General features: G+C 34.9%; 1 protein-coding gene across 3 annotated transcripts in view; it reads right to left on the bottom strand.

Moving 5' to 3' along the window:
- Positions 1-1,464: 1,464 nt before the first annotated feature.
- The window catches only part of RAD23B (RAD23 nucleotide excision repair protein B), a 44,411-nt gene continuing 21,319 nt past the window's right edge, over positions 1,465-24,556 (bottom strand). For 2 of the 3 annotated variants that reach the window (XM_039870648.1, XM_039870651.1), the window contains exons 4-10: positions 23,421-23,689; positions 19,058-19,113; positions 14,180-14,307; positions 11,004-11,136; positions 9,306-9,433; positions 8,431-8,601; positions 1,465-3,885 (exon numbers count right to left, since the gene is read on the bottom strand). In XM_039870648.1, the coding sequence (XP_039726582.1) occupies positions 3,772-3,885; positions 8,431-8,601; positions 9,306-9,433; positions 11,004-11,136; positions 14,180-14,307; positions 19,058-19,113; positions 23,421-23,689 (999 nt within the window). In that variant the 3' untranslated portion in view covers positions 1,465-3,771. The remainder of the gene's footprint in view (positions 3,886-8,430; positions 8,602-9,305; positions 9,434-11,003; positions 11,137-14,179; positions 14,308-19,057; positions 19,114-23,420; positions 23,690-24,556) is intronic. The other variant, XM_039870650.1, reaches the window with a different exon arrangement.

Genomic DNA, 24,556 nt, shown 5'->3' with positions numbered 1-24,556 from the left:
AGACCGTATACCATGCACTTTGGAATCGGCAGCACCACACATGAAGCAAATTTGTCATCACTGATGTTTCTGGTGCTCCCAGCCTCAACTCCACAGTGAAAACTCTACTTGAAGGAACCACCGTTTTCCAAATCTAACTACATCATGACAGGGAAGGCCTTTAACAACCAACTATCACAGTCCCCATGGTTTCTAAATCATTACTGCACAGTACTTTTTCTTAGCAAGTCCAAGTCTTCACTCTCTGCCTCTTTGTCACTGCCGTTCCCATCGTCTCTTCCCCGCTACCCGCACACAGTTCTAGAAACTAGTCCGCCACCCAAACAGGTCCAACTGCTACACTTCTTCCTCTAGGGTTCTACCCACTTTTCCCAGCTGTTCAATTGCCCCAATTCTGATCCCAGGGCCCAAAGATTCATTGGACTTTTCTGTTCTGGTTGATTCATCACTATGCCAGGTGCTTTTGATAGTGTGCTTAGTGCTGAATTTCATTATCTTACTATAAAAGCAACGAATACTGTAGCAACAGCAAAGAATTTCAAGGCACCACATACATGCTAGGTCAGCACATCAGGCACACAATGCTCTTTCAATAGTGGAGACATGGGGGTGGTACCACTCCTCGGGAGAGAAACTGTGATAGTAACAAGCAGACCATAGTGAAGCTAAGTAAGACCTGCAGTCAAGAGGCCAGGAATGCCAAAAGGAATAAAAAGCATCATATAATTTAACATATGATGAGCTAGTTGCAGTTTAGAACAGGGATGGCAAACCTTCTCTGTAAAGGGTCAGACGGTAATTATTTAGGTTTTGCAGGCCTTAGTTTCTGTTGCAACTATTCAACATCAAACCTCCTTAGCACAAAAGCAGCTACAGACAACACGTAAAGAAATGAGCATGGTTGTGTTTCAATAAAACTATTTATGGACACTGAAATTTGAACCTTAATTTTCACACATAATTTTTTAAACCAATTAAAAATACAAAGACCATTCTTAGCTCATGGACCATACAACAGGCAGTGAGCCAGATGTGGCCCATGGGGCTGTACTTTGCCGACCCCTGGCTTAGGAGAATGAAGTGAAACAAAATGGACATGGGAGGTCAACTGAAAGGTCATGCTCTCCTTGTCCCTGAAATTGATTACTTTTGAATATTTTGTAGTAAGCAGTCTTAGGCTGGCTGCTTTAAGACAAAAAGTATGGGGAAAATGGGGATTTACTAAAATCTCTATAAGCTCTCATGAACCTTCATTTATATTCCACAAAGTATCCCATCTCTGTTTTGATATTTTAGTTGAGAAAACAAACAGGAGACCCAATAAAACCAACCTAGTGCCTTCTACACGCTACAATCACCACTTACTAAAGAAAACAGAAGTATCAGTGATAGAGGCATTGTCAACTTTCAATCTAAGATTCTATATGGCAAAATCACTTTAAAAAATGAGAAGGCAATGCTGGATGTATTGAAAATATTTTATAATTAATTATCTAGAATCCTAGCCATCTAGTACAGGAAAAATGATCTGGTGGAACACTTCAGTATTTTTAAACAATGTAAAGACATATTTGACTTGAGGATGGCAATAAGAATTTAACAAACAAACTTAAGCCTCCTTACATTTTCCATAGAGCAACTCAACAATAAAAACATTTCAAGAAATAGATGACATAATACCTTGAATGCAAAATTCCAAAGTCAAATAGTCACTTACATTAAGAGATTTACCAAAACTGTGTGTAAATTAAAGACAACAGCAAAAAATCACAAAAAGCCTATTTTTTTCATAGTGTCTTGACTGGTTCTTTAAGCAGATAAACAAGGTATTGTAAAAAATTGGTCAAAACTTGGCCTGAACTGTCTTCTGGTAATTATTATTCCCACTATTTGTAGTTTTGTTGTCCAAGGACAAAAGCTCCATGCCATCAACTTCTGCTGTCACTTTCCAGAGTAAGGAAGAGGCTTTTTTTTTTCTTCCTTTTTTCCAGTTTTCGCTATGCTCTGAGCAATTAAGTAACAGAGAAAAATGTCATAAAATAAACGCAAGTATTCCATTAACCAATCAGAAAAGCCACCCCTCTTCCCAACTCATTGCTCTGCTTTGAATGAACGTATTTACGAATCCTCATTTTATTCTCCTGAGACATTTTGCATGATCCATTATAAAACATATAGGTAATACAAAGTCCTGTTGTGTTTATAGAATAAACACATGAAGATTAAACTACATGATTAACATTGTGGGGAGAAATCAGGTTTCATTTATTTTCATAAGAGACAGTTTACCAATGCATGACGTAAAAGCTTAAAAGTCATCACCAAACAGTACTAAGGATTATTGCAAGAGATTATGCAGGGAGAAATCTGTGCAAATTCATCTTAACTCAGTATCAGATGGCAGGAAAAAAAATATTTCTTTAAATAGTCTTGTTTATATTCAGGAAAACAGATTTGAAAAACTGAACAAGTAGACATCTGCCCCCTCTTTATGACAACAATGCCAGTGAAAGAAAATTCCAAAGAAAAAACTGAGATGGAAAAAAATCCAAATAAAAGTCAACACTGCTATTAAGATTTTTCTTTTAATATGCCATGAGATATCCTGATTGTATATTTTCCAAAGTACTTTCCCGGCCACATCTCCCAACCCTACCAAAAGATTTCACCAGAATTTCCAATGTAATAAAAGATGCTGGATTATAGTTTTGTCCACCTTCTTTTTGGAAACAATATAATCCTAATGACTTTTATCTAAGAAGAAAAACATTTACAAATATTAGAAACCCAGTTCTGAAACATTTGCATTAATTTTTAACTAAATCAGCATTTTGTGGGTTTTAAAAAAGGCAGCAGTTTGAACTCACGACTTGCTGACACACACATTTCTGCTGAGAGAAGGGAAGAGAGGGAGAGTGAATGCTGCATTTCTCCATTGGCCCCAAAGTGCTAATTTCACAAAGGGATACATCAAAAGCAAACATGCAATGATGGTTTTAAAACTTTTACTGCAATGTAACAATGAAGTAAACAGTAATTAGACACCTACCAATTTTTCCCCAAAACAAACCAAAAAAATGTAAACAGGAAAATAACTCTGCCTATACTTGTACAGCTTCTCAAATCATGTTAGAAGGGTCTCACATTCAATGATCAAGAGATTTTTAAAATAGCAGTAATTATTTTCATTTTAAGAAAAGGTTTCCCCTCCCCCCAAGTATTTAACACAAAAGAATGGGCTTTCTTGACAGTAATTTCATACTTATTTGAAGCAGCAACAATAACCATCAATAATTTGGCATTTCTGTTTATAGTTGTTTCAAAACTTTTTCAATTTCACAAAGCCATTATCCAGTGTTGCCATGAAATAGAGACTGTAGATTCTAGGTAGCAAAGATTCTTTCTGAAACCAATGTTAAGTCAAAGAAATATAAAGCAGGGCATTACACTAAACTTCTGGATCTAGCACACTAAAAAGAGTGAAACCTAGGAAGTTACCTACTGTTTTATACAAGAAATAAAGACCTGCAAAAGCTGATTTTTGGTTGTATATTTTACACACTGTGGATTTGCAGCATCTGCTAATTGAAGCAGACATGCACTGTATTTATCCCTGCCCTATATCCTAGCTCCCTCCCTCCCCACCCCCAACAATCTACCTTATACCAAGTATTATGGATATGAGCCCAAGTCATCCCAGACAATCCAGTGAACAAAGTTAGTGTAATGCACTGGTGTGAAGTGTGAGATTAAAAAAAAAAAAAGTCCCTTTCAATCTTCATCGAAGTTTTGCTGTAGAAGAAAATTGGCAGCCAAGTTTTCATTCTTCTCACAAGCAAAATATGCTTGTATCACAAGTCCTTCAGGAAACCCTAATGCCTTTAACTGGAAGAAAAGAAAGAAAACAAGTTATGGATTTCAGCGCGGCACCACCAACAACAGATCATCACTTGAAAACATACTATAAAAGACACAAAAAAGTTCTTCAGTTTTACACGAATTCATCCCTATCTGGATATGGAATCATCGTCCAACCCAAGGGGCTAGATGGAACCTAGACCCTTTCCTTTATCAATCACCTACAAAGTTCTCTCTTCCTAAAGCTATTAGTCTAACAGATAACTTCACTAACACTCACTGGCATGAACACTAAAAATTGCCTACTGTGGCAGTTTAAAAATAAATGATCTCACAGAAATTTGTAAATCAAATGGCTTTTAGTATATAAGGGGTGAAGATACGAATGAGAACTGGAGATGAGTTTAATTACCTCATCTAATTATTATTAAAGAAAATGTATCTTTCATTAGGGTCAAATATATTCCCAATCTCCTTGCCTTATGAAACAATTCATACTAGAAAAATGGGTGAATTATTAGTAATATCACAAGATATATTGAGATCAAGACATATAGTGTTCTATTTTTATCTTGATTTTTACAGCATTTTACATAGTAATACGAGCCATTTTCATTTTCCTAGTCTATTAAAAATCACAAAGCTGTGACTCAGTAATCATAGCTTTAAAAGCCTTTAAAATTCAGGTCAATGGATTCACTAGGTACTATATATTTGTCAGCCAAATGTTATTTATGAACCTCCTCTTCAACTGTCTCAATTGCCTTGCATTAGACTATATCAAGAAATGACCTTAAAAAACTTGGCATAAGTCTCAAAATTCAGTATGATTAACTATTCATCCATCAAAGGAGAAGAAACTCAAAAATGATTTTGTTACCTAGGTCTTGTCCAGATTAAAGCTGGGCTAGCTGAAGTAAAAGGTAGGGCACGATCCAACTATATGCTTCGCTAAGACACACACTTTAGATTCAAAGACACAAATATGCTGAAAGTAAAAGGATGGAAAAAGATATATACCATGCGAACAGCTACAAAGAGAGAGCTGGAGTGACTATATTGATATCACACAAAACAGACTTTAAGATAAAAATTGTTACTAATAACAAAGGACATTTTATGATGATAAAACATCAGGAAGATTTCATAATAAACACATATAACAGAGACCCAAAATACATGAAACAAAAACTGACAGAATTGAAGGGAGAAATATAACTCAACAACAATCGTTGGAAACTTCAATATCCCTTCATCCACTAATGGATATGGCAACTAGGTAGAAGACCAATAAGAAAATAAAAGACTTGAACAACACTATAAATCAGCTAGACCTAACAGCCATTTACGAAACACTCAACAACAGATTACATATCTTTCTCAAGTATACATGGAACATGTTAGGGCATAAAACAAGCCTCATTAAGTTTAAAAAGATTAAAATTATACAAAGTATGTTCTCTGACCACAATGGAATGAAGTCAGAAATCACTGACAGAAAGAAATTTGAGAAATTCATAAATATGTGGAAATTAACAAAATCCTAACCAATGGATCAATGAAGAAATCACAAAGGAAATTAGAAAATACTTTGAGATGAATGAAAACAAAATCACAATGCAAACAAAAAACCCCACAATACACAATAACTCATGGGTTGCTGCTGTAGCTGTGCTTAGAGGGAAATTTATATATCTGTAAATATCTATATTCTTAAAAGAAAGATCTTAAATCAATAAGTTTCCGCCTTAAGAAACTAGGAAATAGGAAGAGGAAACTAAATCCAAAGCAAGCAGAGGAGGTATTAAATAATACAGGTTGGAGAGAAATTACATAAAATGGAGACCAAAAAAACAATAGAGAGAATCAGCAAAACCCAAAGTTGATTCTTTTTTTCTTTAGATCAACAACATTGACAAACCTTTATTAGCTAAACTGACAGGAGGAAAAATCTGAGGACTTAAATAACAAAAATCAGAAATAAATGTGGAAGCATTACCATTTTTTTTTACAGAATTGAAAATTATTAAGGAAATACTATGAACAACTGTATGTCAACAAATTAGATAACTAAGATGAAATAAATTCCTAGAAAGACAAAACTCCACCAAAATTGACTCAAGAAGAAACAAAGAAATCTGAATAAACCTATAATAAGTAAGGAGACTGAGTCAGTAATCACAGAACTTCCCAAAAAGAAAAGCTGAGCCCAATTACCGTCACTGGTGTATTCTACCAACCACTTAAAGAAAAATTAACACCAAGTCCTCATAATCTTTTCTAAAAAGATGAGGGAATACATCCCAACTCATTCTATAAGGCCAGGATTACACTGGTACCAAAACCAGACACAGACATCATAAAAAAATTACAGACCAGTATTTCTTATGTGATAATCCTCAACAAAATACCAGCAGACCAAATCCAACAACATATGAAAAGGATTATATACCATAACCAAGTGGGATTTATCGTAGGAATACAAGGTTGATCCAACATATAAAAATAAACAAACAAACCAATGTAATAAAGCATATTAACAGGAAAAGGAACAAAACCATGTGATCATCTCAATAAACTAGGAATAGAAAGAAACTTCCTCAATCTGATAAAAGGAATCTAATAAAATGGACAGCTAACATCATACTTAATAGTGAAAGACTGAAATGGTTTCCCCTAAGATTTGGAATAAGACAAGCATGTTGGCTCTTGTCATTTCTATTTGATAATTCACAGAAGGTTCTGGATAGAGCAACTGGGCAAACAAACAAATAAGGGCATTACACTGGAAAAGAAGTAAAACCAGGTCTACTTGCAAATGAATATATCTTACATATAGAAAATCCTAAGGAACACATACAAATGATCAGAATTAATACATGAGTTCAGGAAGACTGTGATATATAAGATGAATACACAAAACTAAATTGTATTTCTATTTAACTAGCAAGGAACAATCCAAAAATAAAATTAAGAAAATGATTTCATTTATAACATCGAAAACAATAAAAACACTTAGTAATAAATTTAACACATGAAGTACAAACTGAAGACCACAGAACATTTCTGAAAGAAACGACAGAAAGTCTAAAAAATGGAAACACGGCCCATTTTCATGGCTTGGTAAGACTTAACGCCAACACTGTAATACTCCCCAAATTTATCTACAGAAAAAACACATTATCTATCTAAATCCTAGCCATATATATATATATATTTTTTTGCAGAAATCAGAAAGCTGATCCTAAAATTGATATGGAAATGCAAAGGATCTGGAATAGGCAAAATAATCTTAAGAATAAAACTGGAGCACTCACACCTCTGGATTTCAAAACTTAATACAAAGCCACAGTAATCAAGACAGTGAGGTACTGGCATAAGAATAAACCCTTGCATTTATGGTCAACTGATTTTCAATAAGAATGCCAAGACAATTCAGTGGGAGAAAGAGCAGTATTTTCAATAAATGGTGTGGGGGCAACTGGATAACAAGATGCAAAAGGATATAGCTAGACACGCCGCCCCCCTCCCCCGTCGCCTCGCCACCACAAACAAAAAGTAACTCAATATGGATCACAAACCTAAATGTAAGAAGAGCTATAAACTCTTCAGAGAAAAGAGTAAACCTTCTGACCTTGGATTTGGCAATATTCTCATAGACACTAAAAGCACAAGCAACAAAAGAAAAACAATTCTCTAACACAGAAATCAAAAACTAATATGCCTAACCTAAAAAAAGTTGCTATAGAACAACTAAAGCAAGTGTCATTTGCTCACTTGTTATTTAAGGGGGTAAATACCAGAACAATAATATTAAGTATCTTTTAAGAAATACATAATTATAAACCTGAACACTTGATATGTCTGTATTGTAAACAAGGACAAATTATTGTCCAAATGATTTTCTAAGTATTAAGTTAAAATGCACTTTACTGAATGTCTATTTCAGAACACTTTGTAAGAGAAGACAAGGCAAGTACTATAATTTCCTATTTACAACTGTTAACAATGGGGCCCAGAAAAAATGACTTGTCATGGTATAAAAACTAGGTTACTGCAGTGCCACGACCTCTACTGGTCTACCTAGTAAGGAAAGAAAATCAAGATACCAGGCTCTGATAATTACTGTACATTTTAAAATATAAAAAAATATATATATTTTACATTATAGTGATAGCAGTGAAATAAAATTTGAAATATAAATTAAAACTGGATAATCTTGAACTGGGTATACAACTTAAGAACATTTTTTTTCTTCCTGTATTTGAAACGTCAATGAAACATTTAATTTAATATATTTATAACTATTTCATGCTAGGCGGGTATTCACTACTAGTCCCTTGGCTTCACAAAGGCCAAGATGGGAGAGCAGGGCTGGAAAGAGACTGTCTTTACTGTAATCCCTAGGGTAATGCTCTATTTGTCTCTGTCCCATAGAACTACCTCCCGTGATGGAAATACTCTATATCGGTGCTATCCAATACAGTGGCCATAGCCCCGTGTAACTACTGAGCATTTGAAATGTGGCTACCGTGACTAAAGAACTGAATGTTTAGCTTTATTTAAACTCACCCTTTCTATAGCTTCTTTTTCCTGAGGCGTTACTTGAATGTAGTTCATATGACCACTTCCAGCTTCTGCAATTCCTCCACTGCCACCTCCACCCCCTCCTCCTTGACCACCAGCTTCTTGAACTGGTTCATTTAACATCTGAATAAAATGCTCCTGGTGTTGGCTAATTTGCTGTGGTGATTTGAAGGACAGAGAAAAACGATACATTGATATAAAGTATCTTCAGGAAAATAATTCTAAATACAAATAAGAGAGAAAGTGGTAACTTTGCAACTACAATATTTTAGAATGATTCTAGATTATTTAGTCTTTGGAAAGATACGATTTCTTGCATATTATTAAAGCTCAGTATTTCCGAGCAAGGTGAACAGTGAAGAATTAAGAGGATTCAAATTTTCTTTCACAAATGTACCCTGCCCACCCCAAATTCAATGCTAAAAAACTAGCTGTTGATTATAAGAAATAGAATTTACATATATCTTCCACACTAGTAGGCAGTACAATGCTGTACAAAACTTAAATACTTTGTGATCTAAGTATTAATTAAGCCCACGGGTATATTTGGGATAGTGCTCCACTAGCAATAAGCTTGGGAAAAAAAGATTTAACAAGTTAAACAGTTTCTTTGCTAAAGAGTTTCTCAGATTCTTTAGTCAAGTGTTTCCCATACTTATTATTTGATCAACTAAAATTAACCAACCTCTGCTTACTCCCTAACTCCTTTTTCAGTACATCTATCCATAGCACAGTCTACTGAATGTAGCTCAGAAGAATGGTTTATAGAATTGGTGGAGGGGAAAGAGGTGCTTATGGATTTTTCCAATGTGATTCGCTCTAAACTCACTTTTGAAATTAACACTGATTAAATAAGTTACCTGCAGTAATTGAGGATTTTCTCGACCTATCTGTTGTAGCAATGCTGGAAGCAGGGAAGGATTCTGTTGAATAATTTGTCTCATCTGTTGAAACTGAGGCTGATTCCGTAAAAATTCAAGGGGATGTCCTAAAAACACATATAAAACATTTTAAACAAAAGAAGCAATTACATATACAAAGAGTTGGTTCAATCATAATTTAGATAGCAGACAGTGGAAAGTAAAAAATATAATTCAAGTTCTCAGATGTATATAAAATGAAATAATGACAAAATTTTCAAACTATACCAACTTCCAAGTCCCATACTGCAGAAATTATTCCCCATTAGCAAAGGCAGAGAGTACAAAACACTACAAGAAAGAAGTTTTCCTCTAATTGCCCCAGGCATTCAATATTATCAAGTAATGTTGAAGACTTGTGCCCTGTATGCACTCTAGGCAAAGTAAAAAGTACTAAAAATTGTTACTGTTGCTTGAAAGTTTCTAAGAAAAATATATACCAGGAGTAACAAAAACAAAAACCCATTTACTTTATTATACAACCAAAATTCTCAAAGAAAACAATCTGAGCTTAAATTCCTGGGAAATTCTAAATCAAATAAGTGAAAGATTATTTAATATTTAAAAGTTAACAGTTCAGGTTTGCAGATCAGATAGAGTCTTACTAAAATATACTGAATTACAATTAGAAGATTTTTAGTTATTACTATCAAATTTCAAACCTTTGTAATCTATAAATATTTGACATAAGTAAGCCACAAGACAACCTGATACTAATACACTTAGAACTCTTTAGCCCAAGATCCCTTTATTTATTCTTTTGTGTAACACCAGTTTTACAGATGAAGAAAATGAGACTCAGAAACTAAATTACCCAATAAGTGCTGCTGAATGGGAAAGCACACTCAATATGAACCAACACTTTGGCCGCCATTCCCATGCTGAATCTTAAGAAATGAAAACCTGTCTGTTCTGGGAGATATGTACAAAATACTTTGGGATTTTGTTAACCAGAGCTGACTGCCATAACGAGAGCTAAGAAAGGCATCAAAAGTGGCCTCTTCAAAATTAACAGTTTGAATACTTTACTCAAAATTAACAGTTTGAATACTTTATCAATATACAGAAGAAAAACTGAAAAAAAATTCTAAGTCATTTCTGGGCCTGCCACAGGCTCCAGGTTTTGCTTTGTAGACAAACTTCTAGCAATGGAAAAGTGGGTGCATGCCAGTAAAGACACTTGAATTCAAGTGTGCTTTCATCTCTAGATACAAGATTTTAAACCTCTTGGAGTTTTATTTCTTTGGTTGTATAAAAACCACGAAGATACTACTAGCTTTGATATCAGACATCTTGATAGCATTTATAAGGAGAAAAAAAGACAAGGTGAGCAAACCATTCCAAATGGCTTCAGAATATAACATGGCATGCAAACTGGGATGTATCTCTTCCTTAGAATAAACTAAACAAAATATGCCCTTTGCCCAAACTGCAGCAATGATGTTTAATATAAGCAAGAGTATCTTTTATATCCACTTTTGGGTCCTTCTCTAACATGAATGAATAGAGAATGTGCTTTTAGAGTTATCCAAATGCTGTGGGAATGAAATGAAACTCACTTAAAAATAGTTCGGATTACATTATTTTACAGTAAAAATCCAGGACCATGTCTTCCCCATCCAAAAGATTCCACTGTACCTCCAGAACTTGTTGTCGTAGTCGTTGCTGTTGTAGTTGCTGCAGCTGCAGCCACTGAAGACTGAGGAGCCCCAGTACTAGCTGCTGGAGGGGGATCAACCACAGCCTGACTTTCTCTATCTCCAGGGATTCCCTATAACACAATTTCCAAGCTTTAAAATATCCTGCCATTTAAAGTTAGCTAAATATTACACAGAGTAAAAGCTTTATTAATCTATTTAATATCCTTGTCTAATTTCCAAAAGCATCAAACAGATGTCTGCTTCAATTAAAAGTAAAGGATCAAGACTTATCTGAAAGCTGTATATATTTAAATTAGATTAGAAATGGCCTGAGTGTGGTGTGAAGCCAGAATCATAAACATATGAACAATCAAGGCTTTGTAAGGCATATACAAACCCACACTGCTGGACCCACATTGCTATAACATAAGGCAGCACAGTCCAAGAGAACTTTCCATGATGACGGAAATGTTCTGTATCGTTGCTGTCCAAAAAAGTACCCATTTGCCACATGTAGCTGCTGAGAACTTGAAATGTGGCTAATGTAACCAAAAAACCCAAAATTTATAATTTTATTAAATTTAAATAGCGACTTGTACTTAATAGCTTTCTTACTAGATAGTGCAGATCTAATGTATAAAGGGATTTTGTAATTTAAAAAACAAATCACGAAATGTTTATACAGCAATACGTTATATCCAACACCAAAGTATTAGGGGCAAGAACCTAAACTTGCATGTAAGTAATAAAAAGCTAATGATTTAAAATTTAGAACATCAATACAAACCTTATTAAAATTGGTCTAACCAATATACTGTATACTTGAAACTAATAATAAAATAAAAATAAACCCAAAGAAAACTTATTAAGATGGGACATATTTGGTTTTTATGCAATATATTGTTCTGGTTGATTTTTGAACTTCATAAAAACTGTCACCAGCTCTGTAACAGAAAGGATTGCATTTGTAACCCGGGCCTTAAAATCATCCAAAGAAAGAGGTTTTGATGCAGACATGGCAGTTCTGAAATGACCTCTGGAAAAAAATGTCCAATGGAGACAGAGTAGGTGATGACAACTGCCAAACAAGAAGGATCTCCTCTACTTATCCTGGTTCTGAGGAAGCATTATCCAGAAAGTAACACATATTAAAAATTAAAACTGATTATTCAAAATTTACAAAAGTAAATAGGAATAAAAGAACTTTTAAAATTATTTGGTTGATGCTTTTTCTAAGCACTTATCTTCTGAAGTTACTATAACTTAAAACTGCACTAATACTTTTGACATGCCCTATTTTGATGCAAATGATGCACAAAATTTCTCATATACAGCCCAGTAAAAGTCTTTAGGATAGCCTCATAGATTTTGGAAGAAGAATGGAGGAAACACTGCCTTTGAATAAGAGATTGTAATAGTAAATGCTTCCATTTCCCAATAAATCGGAAACCAAAATAAACATAAAGAATCGAGGTTTTGTAAGGTCTATAAATGTCTGATCACTACGTTGTACACTTGAAACTAACATAATATTGTATGTCAACTGTAATTGAAAAATAAATAATAATAAAAAAAGAAATCAAGGGTAAAAAGCAGAGTAATGGCTGCCTGCATTAGATGTCACTTCAGACATTGGAAAAAATGTTTTTGAGAGAGTCCACCAATTTGAACCCTTAGATGAGGAGCTATTAAGTTCTAACAAGCTATATAGACTGGGGGATTCTAGTCTTTCTCAAATTCTCAAACAGGTTTATTAAACTAAAAAGTTAATCACTGTTATATGTCTACCTCAAATTCTCACAGAAGGTATTTAGCATTTTATTAGATCACTGTTTCTTCTTTCTATCCATTCATCCTAATTTAAAAGAGGTCTCAAAAGCAAGTAACAGTTAAAGCAGCCCCCCTTTTTTTCAATCTACGAAACAAATGGTAAATATATCAAAAACATGTTTCATGAACTCATCGCTCATCTATTTATATTTGATGCTAAATAGTAGCACCAACTTTGAAAATAGTAATTTGTTTTTTTATGCCTCAAAATTTCAATCTATTAGATTAAAATATCTGATACTATTTAACTGATGCAGAATTCCAAACCAGATATAAATTAATGGCAAATAACTGGAGAAGGCAGAGCAGTTATTTACTCATGACAGTGATTCTCCTGAAACTATCTTAAAAGGAGTTTCTAACACAAGCACAACCTGGAACAAAGGAATACGTTAAACTGTGGGCTATATTTCCCAAAGACTTAGGATTGTGGATTTCTAAGACAATATGTAGGGCATTTTAGACTTTGATAATACTTCAAAACACCAGATAATGATAGGATAAAATTTAAGACTGAAGAAAAGTTAATCTACTGTTATTTCAAAATCTATGCTATTACTCTAGCCTGTGCCACATCTGTGAAACTAACAGACACTGTCATAAAATATCAAGGGTTTCGGTCCATGCCCACAATAACCTATTTCTCAAAAACCTTTATGCTAGTAAAAAATAATAACTTATTCAAAATCCCCTCGACCACTACCAACTATAAATGAGCTAACAATTCAAATGCCAATGGAACCAGGCAAGTAACTTCATGTTAAATTAAAATGCATAATGCTATGTCAGGTAATAGTGAAAGGATGGGAAAAGAGCAAACTGAAGAGTCTATGCTCTAAAACTTTTCCTAATCCCTTGAGAAAATATAGGATCCAAGTTGTCCAGAAAAACAAGATTACTGGAATTCTTAAGTAAATCTCCCAATTTTTAAAAGTTAGCAACTAATCACAAAAATTACAGAGTACAAAGCTCGGGCATTTAACTTGAAATTTCTGCTCTAAATAGTACATCCAGGATTTTGCTAGCAATCACAAAAGCTAATAAAATGACAGATTAGATGAAAAAACAATCACCCCAACAAACATCCTTTGAGGATGACAAAACTGGGGTGGAAGGTAGTACTTCAAAGGGATAGCTAATTTTCTAACTCATTTAACCATGTTGTTTTGTAACTAAAAAGTCATTTTATCAACACGAAATGTTACTATACTGATAAAAATAAAAAGCATTATGTAAATTAGCATATATTATTATTTTCCTATGAATAATGTTACTGTTCCTTTAAAATACATTTGAGATTTTGGTCTTAAACAACTAGAATGAAGAAAATAAAATGTTTCTCACCATTAAAAGATACTCCACTGCTCTGTCAGGGTTGTTGAAACTGGCTCTCAGGGCTGCAATTACTTGCTCTCGTTCATAGCCCATTGACATGATCTCAGTTACCATATTCTCATAAGACTGACCTGTCACTACGAAAAGGTGTGTGGGCATGGGAGAAGGAGAAAGAAAGGGAACATTTAATAATTAAACAGTCTTCACATATTTCTTGAGTGTATACATGTATACAATGTTTCAGGCACTACAGACAGATAACAGTATAAACGATAACATTCATGTGCCAAGTTGAATAATGTTCTCCCATAGCCTACCCCTGCCAACCTTTGGAACTGATAAATAGGTTAGGGTACCTGGCAAAAGAGAATTAAGGTTGCTAATCAGCTAAAATAGGAAAATCATACTGGATTATCCGTGGGCCCAAAGTAATCAAACGATTTTTAAAAGTAGGAAGTGTGCAGATAAGAGTTAAAGAAAGAGTGGTAAGGAAGAGGGCAAAAGCAGAGTTAGAGATGCTATGCTGCTTTGATGATGGAGGAAAGGGCTATGAGCCAAGTAATGTGGGCAGCCTCTAGAAGCCGGAAAGGACGTGAAACAAATCCTCCCCTAGAGTCTCCAGGAAGGAATGCAGCTCTGATTTTAGTCAAGTGATTTAGTCCTTTGATTTCTGTCCAGTAAGACCCGTGTCAGACTTCTAACTTATAGTACTATAAGATAATAACTCTGTGCTATTTTATGCCACTAAGTTTGTGTTGGTAGAAACTACAGTAGCAATAGAAAACTAATATAGTATGTTTAATAACTACAATAAAATACTGGGTACAAATGTAGCACAAATATAGGTCAGAATTATAGCAGGTCAGGGACTGCAACCACGAAGAGACAGATGAAATAATTTCTGAAAACAAGAGGAATATTTCAAGCAATCAACTCTGCTGTAACAAGCTGTCTTCCTTTGACACCTTTTATTATCAAAGCTGAGGGGAAAAGGAGGTTAGAGGCTGTAAAGTAAGAATTTCACATACCATATACAAAGCTGGTACTATGCCCCCAAGTACTATCATCCCAGTAAATCACTTCCCATAGGCTTTCTCCAACCGTAACTCACTCTTCATGGAAATGGCAGGCAACAGACAACACTGATAGAAAGAAAGCGGACTCTCTCCCACTAAACCCACCTCACTTAAGCCATCTTTTCTTTCACTTGTGTTCTGGGTACTATTCTCTTTCTTGTCTCCTCAAAGAACTGGACCTTTTGGTTATCCTCTCTCTTGCCCACCCCCCACCCTTTCCTCTCCACTTCATTATCCTGATCAGCAGGTAACTAGGTCCTCGAATGTCATCCTAAAAACAAAAACATGCCTCCCTTGATGGCATCCTAATTCTTCTTGCAGAAACTGGTCCATTTGTATGCTCTCTTCCCTTCAGAGCCACAGCTGTCTGCACATGCTGTGTCCACTTCCTCATATTCCCCTCACTCAACCAGTATGTGTCTTTGGATCTCTAAAGATTTTCTCCTCAAATGTGTTCCACCATTACCTGCCATCTTCATTTCAATAAACCTCTATCCATCCAAGTGCTTGAATCAAAAGCCTCAGTGATTTTAATCCCCTCCCCCACCAAATCTAATCTACTAGCTTATCTGGTAGGTCCTATCTCTAAATTGTATCCCAAACCTATATAGTTTCTTCTATTTCCATTGCCTTCTTCACTCAAGACCAGTCCAGAACAATCTCTGGTCTGGATGATACCCTGTTTCTTCCTCTCCTGTCCCCAAGCCTACAACTCATTCTTCAGCCAGTTGCAAAAGTAAGCTTTTAAAAAAGAATATCTTATCTCATTTTGTTTTCAAACCTCAACAATCCGCCAACCACCCGGATCTCCAGTTTACTACTGAAGTCACACCTTCCCCAGCCCCGGAACCTTTACATACACCAGGCTTCTCGAATGGTCAGTTTCTTTACATACTCTAGTTCTCAATTAAAATATTACGGTCTCAGTGAGGTACTGCCTAGCTATCCTAAAGTATAAGTGCTTTCTGTTTTTCTTTATGAAAACCATTAGTTTTTAAAATATCATTTATCATGATTTGCAATATTGTTACATTTCCCTCTTTTTTCTTTCCCCCATCTGAATGCAGGTTTAACTGTGCAAGAAACCATATTATACTGTATGACTGTTTCTGTGACACACAGGTAACATTCATTATCAATTGATTTTTCTCCTGCAGAATTTTAAATAAAGGTATTTAACAGTTACAAAAGTACCTTGTAAAAAATTAAATATCACTGAGGAAATTCAGCACTTTCTATCTTGTTTAGAGTAATGTCTTTTCCTTTCCCATTCCATAAAGGACTTGTTAATATAACTTTATTTTATTAACTACCCATTGATATAATGCTAGCACAAAGCCATTCAAGTGCCAATACACTTTCAGTAACCTAGTTCCCAGATACAGAAATTAGCATCAATATAAACAAAACTGAGAGCTGTGAAGCATCAGAACTACACTATTTTATCATATATATCAGAACTACACTACACTATTTTAACATGGTGTTTCTAATTTAATTATTAAAAGAATTCTATGAGAAGGTTTATTTTCCTCTCCTTTTAAAGATGATGGCTTAGCAAGATTAATATTTTGATCATGGTCTCAATGGCTGAGTACAGAGACACAAACACAGGCTGTCAGACTCCAGAGCCCCCAACACTAATCATTATGCTATGTCTTCTAAAATTATGCTTCCTAATTAATCAAGTTATAAAAAATCATAAGAAACACCCATACCAGCCTGATACTTTTCAGATCTTAGAAAAGCAAGGGCAAATAACTTGTAGAAAAATTAGGGATAATGGACAACACAAGACAAATAAGAGGCTAAAAAAGTAGTGATGAAGAACCTTATATATGTCATAAGAGTGAGTTTTGGACTTATTTTCTAGGTCACTGAGGAGCTATAAAATGAACTAAAAACAACCTCATTAGATTTACTTTTCGGAAAGTCCACTATGGTAGGGAAAAGAGCGGATAGGAGAGGACAATGCAAGAGTATCACTGAGGTAAGGACATGAATGAAGGCATTAAATGGCAGTGGAAACAAATACTCCAGAAACTTATTAGGAATGAAGAGCAACAGAACTCCTGGGCTCAAGGGGCCGACAGGCAGAGGCTCAAGGATGATGCCAATATTTTGTGCAGGTGGATGATGATGCAAGCAAGAAAGGGAACAGAGGAGGAGAATCAGATGGGGGAATAAATGATGAGTCAATCTGGAACCTAAGGAGTCTGTGGAGGTTATCGGTTTCCCAGTTGGCAGTTTAAAGATGGAGTCTGGGAGCTCAAAGAGAGATGTGTACTGGTGTTATAATTTGGGGAACCCTTATAGTATATGGATGGTATGTCATTCCCATAGTTCGAAGTATGGCCTTGATCAGAACCATAGAAAACACATATATTTAGGAGCCAGGTAAAATAAAAAGAACTAACTAGGAAGCCTGAGAAGGTACAAAGGTATGGATCAAGAAGAGTAGGGTCACAGAAGCCAAAGAAGGAAAGTTTAAAGAAGCAGGTATCAACATAAAGACTGGGTAAGTGAAAGATTAAAGAGTAAAGGGATCCCAAGACCATAAAGTTGAGCGTAGCTGTCCTAGGAGATATAAATAAGATGTAAAGGCAAGGTATCACCATCAGCAGCTGGAGCTGTCGACTCCTGCATCAATATGTTAATCGAAGCAGCAGTGGCAATACCCAGAGCCTTCAGCAGCATCAGGGGCAAGTGCCAGTTGGTTCCAACTCTAAGACTATAGAGCACTTTACTGATACCTGGGTAATCTCCTTGAGCCCTTCCAGTATCTCTGCAACAACCTCCTAAGATTAAGTCTTTCTCTGTGTGAAACAAGAGTGATTTCTGTTTTCTTGACTGGACACTAACTCGTGTTCATTTGGTAACAGGATAATCCCAGAAAACAGTCTGTGTGAATGTAGGTTTGGTACATCCAAGTGATTTTAGGTTAATCACTTAAACAACTACTTTGCTCCTATATGCTATGGGCAACGAGTATGCAATTTTTGTTGGCAATAAGAGCATTGTGAAGTTCCAGTCCAATTAGGTCAGAGAACTCCAGATCTTACGAGGTGCTACTGCTGTTGAAACCCTTGCAGCAGCTAAGCAAGGAATCCAGAAACTCATACTCCACTGAAGCTACTGTTCCCACTTGTTCCCAGTCTTCTATCTCTCTACCATTTTTAGTAATATACAGAGTACCAAATGGCAGGAAGATGGTTGCCATTGCCAGGCAATAAACCAGTAACTAGCAGGCACAGCAGAAACTGTACCAAAGAAACTGGAAGGGAAAAAACGAAAACCGATTTTGACAGATTAGGTGTGAAGGAAAGACAGACATTCAATGGGTAAAATTAAAAGTCAGGATAAAAAGACATTTTCGTTGCAAGTACAATAGAAACAACAAGATGTAGATGGGAACCCATAGTTATATGCTGAAATAGGCTGGAGGTGAATATAGATGAGATATGAGACAGATTTAATAAGATTTATACTCATTCCAAAGACATTTTATAATAAACCTGTTCATAGATCAAACATTAAGATCTCATTTAAAATTCACACTTGGAAAATGAAAATTATTTGCTTTAAGAAAAAAGAGCATGCTTAACTCTAATAGTATAACTTAAAAATCTCAATGCGTAAAACATTAATATTTATAGTCTTTACTAACATCATTAATTGAATAACTATCTAAATCAATCATTTAGCAGCTTGATTATAGGCAACCATGAAAATGAACACATTATCATGCTAGAAAAATGAAACTTAAAACCTCTGCCCTATCTTTATAATGTTAATTATAATAGATACTTACCAAGTGCACTTGTTGCATCTTCAAAAAGGTTTGACCGAGAAGAATCTCCTGATGTACTGTAAAAGGTTTTTTGAGAATCATATACCACAAGTATGTAAAATTTACATTAAAGTTTAGTAACTCTCATTTTTAAAGAGATTCTTTGATTTTAATTAAATGTAAAAGTCTGGGTACAGCACTAAAACAGTTTTCCAGATTAACCTCCAAAGCTTTAGCCATGACTTTTATGGCTTAGGAAGACCTTTCAATCTTAATACTCATTCTATTCTACAAATCCATCATTTTAAATGCCCAAAGATATAACACTCTTACAGATATCTTACAATTTAAGGAATACCAAAAAAAAAAGCACAACTATTTCCCTGAAAGAATTTACATGAAAAGTCAAATAATCTGGAAGTCACGTCGCAGTAGAAGAAATATCAGAAGCAGTACATGATAAATAGCACATGTAGAAACTTCATTAGGCTAGAAAGGCCTGGGAAGTCTTTACGTAGTGGAATTTCAGTTAGATCTTATAGGTAAGTTTTAAATACAAAAACTGAAAGAAGGCATTCAAATCAAAGAACATAGCATAAGCAAAAAATGCAGAGGTGGGATAAATCCAACTTGTAACTGAAAGTAAATCAGTTTTAAAGGACTAAGTTTCTGTTGGGCAACTGCAGATGAGGAGTCTGGAAAACAAAGTAGACAAAAACAAGATTATGAAAGACCAAGAAGAGTAGGCCAAAGAAAAATAAATTGAAGTTTACAAAAGTGGAAGAGGTAGTAGTTAGCAGTCTAGATTAAAACACACACTTATACCTTTGTCCCAATTTAAAAAACAAAACGCAGATCAGTTCTGAGAAAACCCTGAAGCATAGCAACAGCAAGGGAAATACCTAAGTCTGAATTCATAAATTAGTTTCTAAGTTTCAGTTTCTTCATCAGTACAGTGAGGTCAACAACAGCATCCATGTATCCCAAAATGCAGGTAGGGTTAACTGCTGGTAAAGTGCTTAGCAAAGTGCCTGACACCATAATATCCAGTATGATTATTATAATCCTTTGGAATAATTTTTAAACTATCTTCATTAGATAGTAAAACTAACATGTGTAGAAGGCAAAACTTCAAAAAGAACTATGGAGAAACTAATTCTCCTGCTCAAGACCCCTGCCCAGAAACACTATACGACCTACCAGTTTCTATGTAACAACCACTTGTGTCTTGCTTTTGTCTTTTATTTAACTTAACAATATAATCCCATGTCGGCACAACCACCTTTGCCTGAAGTTTTTCCAACAGATGCACAGTATTTCACTTAATTAATCAAATTAAGCTTTTACTAAGGAATTTTTAATTTGGCTGCCGATTTTTAAATTCTTTTTGTAGTCATATTTACCTATTTTTCCCCTTTTATGACATTTAAAAAAATTTTTATTTTCCCCATGTCCTCCTGTAGTTTATGGTTTCATTTTTACATTACATCTTTATGCATCTAGAATTTATTTTTAGGAGTGCAAGGATTAATCTTTCATCTCTCCAGATAGCTAGGCATTTATCCCAACAGCATTTTTCCCACAGTGGTCTGAAATTACATCTGTATCTGATATTATTCTGGTCTGTTTCTAGACTACTGTCTATTTCACTGTCTTTCTAGTAAGAGTCATTCTAACTTGTAATCGTTACCATGAATAACAGTAATAAAGGGGACTAATCCTACCATGTTACTACCTGGTAGGATTAGTCCCCTTTATTACCGTTCTTTTATAGAACAATTTGTACTGTTTTTTTGCACACTATTTTAAAATTTCTTTTTAAACATTACAGGTAAGAATGATGTCTCATTTAACCACCATTCTTCATTCCTGATTTTGCCTCACCACTTCTCCACTTATTAGTTGTGTGTTGTCCCTTTGCTACTGTTTTTCTACTTATTAATATACATATTTACATACATGCATATAAAATGTTTTGTGGCTTTTGTTTGGTTTATGATTATTACCTATATTGTATTGCAATCTGCTTTTTTCTACTTTATAACAAAGTTTTGAAACCACATTCACTTAATGTGCATATATACTGCATACTTTAACTGGCCTGTGGTACCGGATATCAGGGCTTCCCCAGTTTAAGGAAGCCTAAGAATTCACCAAGAGAGCTTGTTAAAATGCAGATTTCTGGAACCCATCCTCAGATAATTCTCATTTAGAGGTCTGGGGTGGAGCTAAAGAAGTAATTTCAAACAAACTCCCAGTGATGCTGACTGCACTTTGAGTAGCATTGTTCTCCAATAAGTCACAGGTCATTTCCTTACTAATGAATATTTAAGATTGGCTCCAATTTGTCCTTAATTACAAATGATACAGTCCTTGTACACAAATGCAGTTTTTCTAGGCCAGATACCAACCTTAGAAAATGAATTAGCGTGGCATCTGCAATGTAATAGGTGGTTTTTAAAGAACAAAACTACCTAAAGAAACAAACCCTTAATAATAAAATGTCAGGCCAGTGGTGATAGACAAACTTTCTGACACCTCTCAAATTCACATCAGAAGATCTCTTGATACAAAGCCCAACTAAGTAAGCGACTCTAGCATCTATCTGTTCTCCAGATCACTGACCATCAACTCATTTATGTGCCCTTTGCAGGTCTGAAAAGATTGATCCTAACTCTTGAGAAGAGGTAGATAAAATTATACTCCTGGGAAGAAATAAAAAGAATAGCAATATAAAGAAATCTGAATTGATGGTATTAGTATTAGCACATTAATGTGTACTGATCAATTCAGAAATGATTACACTAGGATATAAAAGCATTTAAGAAAATATATAGTGTACTGACTCAAGACATAATTAAGTTTGCAACATTTAAACAGTTTGAGAAATCAATCTGTTATATTTTTAAGTTGCCTCCCATATACAAAATTGACCAACAGCCATTTCATGAAATAGCTTAACCTGACTCTGGGTTGTCCCCCACCAAGAAAGAGTGTTGAATACATTTCTAGCAGTACATAGGAGAAGTATCAAGTTAGACAATGGTGTCTCTGAATGCCTAAAGCGAAGTGTAGCAGACAAGCATAGGGAAAAATATTCTATTACCTGAGCCAGTGCTTTCCTTTCAGGGAATTAATTCCTTGAAAAGAGGCCCCAAGTGAGCAATGAACCAGGTGACTCAAAGCCCTCCAAACATGGTTGGTTGAGTCAGACATAGAAACTGCACTTAAAGGCAGAACACTACAATGAAGACTCATGACTAAATTCCTTCTAATCACTGTTGTATTTATCACAAACATCCTTTCATGTTGGTAATCGTTTCCAATTGCTGCAGTTTTCCATTGTGTCTGGTTCTGATTTCAAGGTCTCCAGCTATTGCCACTGAGGTCCTGAGCTGCCCCAAAGTCTCAAAATATAAACATTTCCAAAGTTAGTGCACACTGGACATAATACAACTCATGTTCTCAGATAAAGTAAGGATTCCTCTGTATGATTTCCAGCCAAGAAAACTGAAGCACTTGCTTTGGTTATTTTATTTACCATTAGAGAAAAAAATCTTTGTCATAAACTACTCAATATCCTAATTGCCAACTTCCCACAAGAAATTATTTCTTGCTCCCAAAATATCCCAGCACTTTTTTCTTTGTTCTAAAGATCTACAGAGGCAAAAACTTAAATCTCTACATAAGTTCACAAAGATATTGAAAAACTGAAACAATCCCTATGTTCAATAAAAGGTGGTAGGTGACATAATCACAACAGCTGAAATTTACTCAGCACTTACTATGTGCCACATGCTATTTCATATCCGTTACACTCATTATTTCATTTAATCCTTATAACAACTCTATGAGATAGGTCCTGTCATCATTTACATTTTACAGATGAGGAAAAATCCCAAAGATGTTAAATACTTTTTTAAGATTAAGAACTTACAAATGTCAGACCCAAACACAATGCTATGTAGCAACTGGATATATTTAAAGACATGGAAGGGAGCTTATATATGACAATCAGAAAGAATATAAATCGAATATAAATAATAATTGGGGGGGCAATATCAAGTTATTTATAATGTGTCAACTATAATATTATTTTATAATTTTTTGATCATTTGTATTTCCTAACTTTTACACACACACACACACACACACACACACACACACTCTCTGACCCCCTTCCCTTCTTTGGGGAAAAAAATAGAGTATAAAAATCTGAACTATGGAAATTTAATTAGACACCAGTATACTGTTTTCATAGTTCAAAGTTTAAAAAAAGTTTAATATACTAGTTTGATCAAAACAATAATCAAAATAAATACATGCATGGAGTTCTTGTTAAGAACATATTTTGAGAGCTAATTTCCTAGAATCCAGTTTTTACCTGTCAGTTGATGCTGGGCTAGTAGCCACTGGTGTTTCTGCTGGCTTTTCTGCAGGGTTCTCTTGTTTTGTTGCACTAGCAGGTGCAGGTTCAGAAGATGCTGTGGTTGATGCTGGAGTGATAGATGCAGGTGTGGGAGTGGGAGCCAAAGCAGGGGTGGGGGTTGGTGTCTGAGCCACAGCTGGTGCTGTGGAGGAACTAACTGTGGTAGCGGTGGCAGGATTTGATTGCTGAGTTGTTGTTGGTGCTGGTGTTGTCACTGCTTTGGGCTAAGCACATGAAAAAAACAAAATAATGGATTATGATAAGATACTACTTTATCATTTGATCTCTAATTAGACTATACTGTTAGATATTATAAACTTGTAACTTGAAAATAAGTTTGTAAAGTGATGTAATAGTCAATATTAGCACTGTGAATCACTACTTATGTTACTCTTTCAAAACTGGTGAGAGCATATATATTAACTATCAATCTTCATTAGCTTCAGCCAACAGTTTCAGCTTTCATATCAAGTTAATATGAAAAAGAACCAAAAAAGTCAGTATTTAAACTGACAAGTATACATACAAAGAGGTTAACTAACTTTTGAGATGTGTGTAGTTAAACAGAAAAATAAAGGCCAAATTAAGTTAATCACATGCTCTGCACTTTCTGAATTAGAAGCAGAGCCACACAGGTTTCCATAGAGCAAAGCAATTATATAAAGGTAAAAGAATCATACTATATGAGTTTTATTGTTCTCACTACCTGTTTAACTCATAACTTTCCTTAAAACAAAACAGCTGTTTTGATAGGAGATGGGATTAAAGTTCAACAAAATTTGCTCCCAGTATAAATCATTGTAAAAGCAATGAGCTGATCGATGTCTTATTTGATTTGAGCTAGTACAGAGTGCACTGGAAAAAAAGTGGCTAGTGCAACAAGGTAGCGGGAGGGAACTTTAGATAAAAAAGTAATTTAAATGTATTGTTTCCATCTAACATTTTTCTTAAGATTAGTAGTAATCCACATAATACTGTAACATACCACGTCCTCAAGGTCTCTGTTGCCACACAAAACTATTTAAGACTCATTCTAAAAAGGACCGAACCTATCCACTTCTTGAGTTTTTCTGCTCACTTTTGATCCTAAT

Source organism: Pteropus medius, unplaced genomic scaffold (assembly GCF_902729225.1).
Source record: "Pteropus medius unplaced genomic scaffold, Ma_sr-lr_union100, whole genome shotgun sequence".
In the NCBI taxonomy this organism is placed as follows: Eukaryota; Metazoa; Chordata; class Mammalia; order Chiroptera; family Pteropodidae; genus Pteropus; species Pteropus medius.
Note: the sequence above shows the minus strand (reverse complement) of the source record. Positions and strands in the feature narration are given on the sequence as shown.